Source organism: Bubalus bubalis, chromosome 3, assembly GCF_019923935.1.
Source record: "Bubalus bubalis isolate 160015118507 breed Murrah chromosome 3, NDDB_SH_1, whole genome shotgun sequence".
NCBI lineage: Eukaryota > Metazoa > Chordata > Mammalia > Artiodactyla > Bovidae > Bubalus > Bubalus bubalis.
The window spans coordinates 20,760,644-20,765,899 of NC_059159.1; the positions used below are offsets into that span (position 1 = coordinate 20,760,644).

A 5,256-nucleotide genomic window follows, 5' to 3' on the forward strand; every position below is an offset into this window, starting at 1 on the left:
CTCAGGCCCAGCGGCAGGACTTCCCTTAAAGCCTGGGCTCCATCTTTCTGGCTAGCTGTGTACTGAGGCTGTTCCGGAGCCTTGAGGGGCCCCTGGGTACCAGGCAGAGGCACAAGTGGGCTGTGACAGGTGCCTGTGGGACGTGGAACCACTGTTAGGGGGCTCAGGGCTTGTGGGGGGGTGGGGGGTGGCGGGGAAGGGACACGATGCTGGGACAGGGTGGATCCTGGACCGAGCAGAGCCTCTTGGGAGTAGACCAGACCTGTTATCAGTTAAGTAACTGCTCTGAGCCAGGTGCTCTGCCATGGCCTCCATGCTCCTTCTCAGGGGTATCATTATTTCCATTTTACAGATGGGGCAAGGGTACAGGGCTCAAAGCAGCTGACTGAGTGCCCCAGGGCCAGACAGCTAACCAGGGGCAGAGCCAGGATCCGAAGTCAGGTCAGTGTGACCCCAAAGCCTTGCCGTTGTCTCCTCCACATCACGCGCCTGACAGGAGTCCAGGCTTCTTCCCCAACTTCCCTTTAAACTTGATTTTCCTGTGCTGGGCAGAGTGAGGGGAGGAAATGGGTTTCCCCTCCTCCATGCAGTACCAGTACTTGGAGGCCTTCCTCCTTCCAGGAGCTGCTTGGAGATGCTGCTGCTGCTGCTGACCCTGTTGCTGCTGCTGCCACTGGCCGTGCTCCTGTGGCGGCCACGGTCCCGGGATGCCAGGCGGTCCTGGCTTGTCCGCCTCCAGCACTGTGTGACGTGGGGGGCTCTGCGCTGGGCAGCCGCCTGGCAGCAGAAGAGACTAGCGCAGAGCACGTTGCACGCGGGCCAGAGCCAGCAGCAGGCCCTGAGGCGTTGTCTGCGCGGAGCCCAGGGTCCCCGCTGTCCCCTCAGAGGGAGCACAGGTGTGTTTCCCAGGGTCTGGGGAAGTGGCCCAAAGAGAAGGAAACCCCACAGGAGAGTCAGATTCCAGAACCCAAAGACCACGCTTTCCCCTTCTACTGCCAGCACAGAGAGAGGTCTGACCCAGAGAACCTACTGAGGCCCGATTGTTCAAAATGAATTTTGCCATCCTGGACCCTGATAGCCTCTCTCCCCTCAGGCCTGTTCTGGATTCCTTCCCCGAGGGTCTCACCAGTCTGGTTTGAACCCTTGGGAAACTCGGTGGCTTCATGGGGATTTTATGATGTCTTTGGGGCTACAGATATAAGCACCTTCCGGAATCATCTCCCTCTGACCAAGGCCAGCCAGGCCCAGGAGGAAGAAAGTGGCGGGCAGCCCTTGTCCCCCACCTCAAACTGGTACCATGGCGAGGCCTCTCTGCAGGTAAATGGGGAAGGCTGGAACCTAACCCCATCCCTAAGGTCCCTAAGTGGAGCCAAAGCCTCCCATCAGGATGGGAAAAAAGCAAACAGCAACAACAGCAACAAAAACCTCAAAACAAAACTGGGGGACTTCCATGATGGTCCAGTGGTTAAGACCCCGCTTTCAGTGCAGAGGGTGCAGGTTCGATCCCTGGTGACCAAAAAATAAAAGTATATCTTGGGGCTCAGGGTCTGGCTCAGGCCCAGGGCCAACACTGTCTCTTTTCTCCCTCCAGGCCACCTTGCTGGGTCTGGCAGCCCTAAACAAGGCCTACCCGGAAGTGCTGGCTCCAGGAGGCACGGCTCGTGTAACTGCTTCCTCCCCTTGGCCCTACCCCCTCCCCTGGCCTTGGCATGCCCTGGGCCAAGTGAGCCCCACTGGAGCCAAGGACCCAAGGGTCCTTCTCCTGGAGGCACTGAGGTCCCCAGGGCTGCGGGCTCTGGAAGCTGGGACGGCAGCAGAGCTCCTAGATGTCTTCTTGGACCTGGAGGCCCATGGGGAAGAGCTGGCTGAGGCCATCGCTGCTGGGAACCCAGGAGCACCTCTCCCCAGACGGGCAGCCAAGCTGCGGGAAGCCCTGGAGCAGGGAACCCGAGGACTGGCCCTTCGGCTCTGGCCAAAACTGCAGGTGGTGGTGACTCTGGACGCAGGAGGCCAGGCTGAGGCTGTGGCCGCCCTGGGGGCCTTGTGGTGCCAAGGGCTCACCTTCTTCTCACCCGCTTACGCTGCTTCTGGAGGTCAGCAAGACTCAAGGGTGGTGAGGGGCACACAGCTAGCTGCCAAGTTGTCGTTGTTGAGTTGCTAAATTGTGTTCAACTTTTTGTGACCCCATGAACTGCAGCAAGCCCCATAGTCATCTCATTGATTCCTCCCCAACACCAGCTCCATTTTACAGATGAAAAAACTGAGGCTCAGAGAGGTTAAGTGACTTACACAGATTTATACCACACCAGCATTTTCTTCAGGTCCATCACCTCCAGAACCACTGCCTCTTCCCAGTTAGGGCCTTAGAAGCAGAGGACTGAGCCTGGGGGAGCCGGGAAGGATGGAGTGGAGGGGCAGCAGGGGGATCAGATGCGCAGAGGGTTGGGGCCTGGGCGATTGTCTAGCAAATGAAGAGGCTGCTTGCTCCCCACAGGGGTGTTGGGCCTGAGTCTGTGGCCAGAGCAGCCCCATGGCCTGTACCTTCTGCCCCCTGGAGCCCCCTTTATTGAGCTGCTCCCACTCAAGGAAGGAACTTGGGAAGAGGCTACCCCCACTGTCCTGCTGGCTGAGGCCCAGAAGGGCAAGGAGTACGAGCTGGTGTTGACCAACCACGCCAGCCTCACCAGGTGAGCATCTGCCTGCCCACCTCTCCCCAATCGCTGCCTCAGGGAGCCTGAACCCGATTAACAGGCCATGCGCATGCTGTTGAAGTTAATGGGCCCTTGGGCCTGACCTCATCCCCACTCCCCATCAGGTGCCGGCTCGGTGATGTGGTACAGGTAGCGGGTGACTACAATCAGTGTCCGGTCGTCAAATTCATCTGCAGGTAAGTCACCCCCCAGGTCACTGAGGGACCATGCTCGTGCCCTGGGTTCCTCTGCCTCCTGCTTCCTTCTCCCCAGGCTGGGCCAGACCCTGAGCGTTCGAGGCGAAGACACTGGTGAGCACGTGTTCTCTGAGGCCCTGGGCCGGGCCGTGGGGCAGTGGCCGGGGGCCAAGCTGTTGGACCATGGCTGGGTGGAGAGCAGGATTCTGGGTAAGCTTTTCTACTGGCTGACTATCCCTCACCCATACCCACCCCGCTGGGAGACCTCTAGGAAGGAGGAAAGACCCAGCCTTTTGTGCTGCTCCTAACAAAAGTCCCTCCGCATATCTAACCCCCATCTGCCTGCTGCAGTCTCTACCCATTTCTTGTCCGTTGACCCCACTCCTTGCCAAGAAACTCCTTCTCTCCCCTATGAACCTTGGAGTAGGGGCAGTGGGCTTGAGCTTTCGAAGATGCCCCATTCACAAAACGTGTGTCTGTAATAGGCAGTTTGTCCACAGATTCCTCTGAGGGCTCCGCTCCCCACTATGAGGTATTTGTGGCACTGAAGGGGCTGAGGAACTTGTCAGAGGAAAATCGAGACAAGGTAAACCGGAGACAGAGACAAACTGAATGTCCCCTTCACTCTGCACACTGCCCCGTGTGTCACGGGGAGGTGGGGGAGGGGAGGAGAACCTCCCTGGAGCTCTGGGAAGGGAGGGTTGAATCCCACAGACACACATGTACACATGAAACTTCTAGCCACGCACAACCTGGGCACAGCTGTGCGCGCCTCCCCTACACACCGCCGAGCCCCACACCAGCCTCACTTGAGCCGTTCTGTTCCCAGCTTGACCACTGCCTTCAGGAAACCTCCGCTCGCTACAAGGACCTGCGGTTCCGGGGCAGCATGGGCCCCGCCCAAGTCCACCTGGTGGGGCAGGGGGCCTTCAGGGAACTGCGGGCAGCCCTCGCTGCCTGCCCCTCGGCCCCTTTCCCTCCGGAGATGCCCCGGGTTCTCAGGCACAGGTCCCTGGCCCAGTGCCTGCAGAGGAGGGTGGTGTCCTGAGCTGAGGCCTGCCCCGGCCCCGTTCACCCCCATGGGCTGCCTCGCTCTTTCCTCTGGAGCCTCTCTGGATGTGGAGCCCTTGGCCAGGGTCTTCATGTGTCAGCTGACAGCTGCCCATGAGAGCTGCTGCCCTTAGGGAGGCCCGACCTGGTCAGGCCGAGGAGTTGACTTCAAGGACAGAGCAGACACCAGCAGCACCCTGCCTGGAGTCCCCAGCCCACCCTAGAGGACACGGGAGTTCCAATCCATGCTGGCAATGCCTGTGTTTCTTAGCCTGTGCACCAGGCAGGCTGGAAGCGTTGAAAGTTCAGGCTCCCAGGAGTGACCCCTGGTTGGCATGGAGCAGGGGCTGGTGACCGCAGACTTCAGCTTTGTCATCCTTCAGTAGAACAACTCTGAAGTGTATTCTGTAGCATCTGCCTCCGAGGGTCCCCACCAGTTGCCCGCAGTGGTAACACTCTCATTAACACGGTTCTTACTGGTTTTCTTCCTGTCTCTCCTGTCCCTCCTCCCACGTGCTTTCTAGGGTCACCTGCCAAATAAACTTCTTACACCCAGAATCTTGGCTTGGGGTCTGCTTTTGGGGAAACCAGGGACCCCATTCGCTCTGCTCCTGCTGCAGCCTGGATTGCCCTCTCCGCTTCAGTTCTGGACACCAGGGCTTTCCCTGTAACTTCTGCTCGAAACTGGGGTGGGCCCTGAGTGTGTGCCCTTGGAGACCTGGGGGAACCCTACCACAGCCTAGGTCAACCTAGGAGACACTGAACCACCCCGCCCCAACCTCTCCCCATCCCAAGCCTTCCCTAAGTGCAGAGGGGCTGCTCCCCTTGCCCAGGCTTAGCACAAGTCTCCCTTCCTGGCCCAAAACCCACAAATCACTTCCATGGGCAAGACCTATACTGCAAATATAAAGAATCACAGCAGGAAGCAGCCCCAGAGACCATCTGGGTTGACTGTCCATCTTACCAAAGGGGAAACGGGCTGGCCTTCAGTTTCAGCAGGGTCGTGAGTCTTGTCCAGACCTCGCAGTGCCTCCTAAATAACGTGGCACCTAATCCCAATCAGCTGCCAAGCCTCAGATTCTTTGTTCATTTGTTTGTTTTAATATTTATTTATTTATTTGTCTGGGCCGGGTCTTAGTTGCAGCATGTGGGGTCTAGTTCCCTGAGCAGGGACTGAACCTGGGGCCCCCTGCATTGGGAGCACAGTTTAGTCACTGGACCACCAGGGAAGTTCAAGCCTCAGATTCTGACTCTGAATTACTACTTCTGAATCAGTTCAGTTCAGTTTGGTCGCTCAGTTGTGTCCAACTCTTTGCAAC

At 58.4% G+C, this 5,256-nt stretch overlaps 1 protein-coding gene across 2 annotated transcripts; it reads left to right on the forward strand.

Annotated features, from left to right (window-relative positions):
- On the forward strand, positions 1-4,495 carry GHDC (GH3 domain containing). Of its 2 annotated transcripts, none has more exons than XM_025280127.3 (10): positions 1-129; positions 353-441; positions 622-896; positions 1,196-1,317; positions 1,592-2,093; positions 2,495-2,687; positions 2,816-2,887; positions 2,964-3,097; positions 3,373-3,473; positions 3,717-4,495. In XM_025280127.3, exons 3-10 carry the CDS (start codon positions 635-637, stop codon positions 3,933-3,935), a joined length of 1,605 nt encoding a protein of 534 aa, XP_025135912.3. In that variant the 5' UTR covers positions 1-129; positions 353-441; positions 622-634; the 3' UTR covers positions 3,936-4,495. The 2 variants fall into 2 exon arrangements, with proteins under 2 accessions (XP_025135912.3, XP_006055815.3); XM_006055753.4 differs by having other exon boundaries at positions 3,388-3,473.
- Positions 4,496-5,256: the final 761 nt, after the last annotated feature.

Bases quoted from the DNA above. Each gene is read 5' to 3' on its own strand.
- GHDC (XM_025280127.3), top strand. From the start codon at position 635: ATGCTGCTGCTGCTGCTGACCCTGTTGCTGCTGCTGCCACTGGCCGTG. The intron at 1,318-1,591 runs GTAAATGGGGAA...TTCTCCCTCCAG, and splicing joins ATGGCGAGGCCTCTCTGCAG to GCCACCTTGCTGGGTCTGGC. The intron at 2,688-2,815 runs GTGAGCATCTGC...ACTCCCCATCAG, and splicing joins AACCACGCCAGCCTCACCAG to GTGCCGGCTCGGTGATGTGG.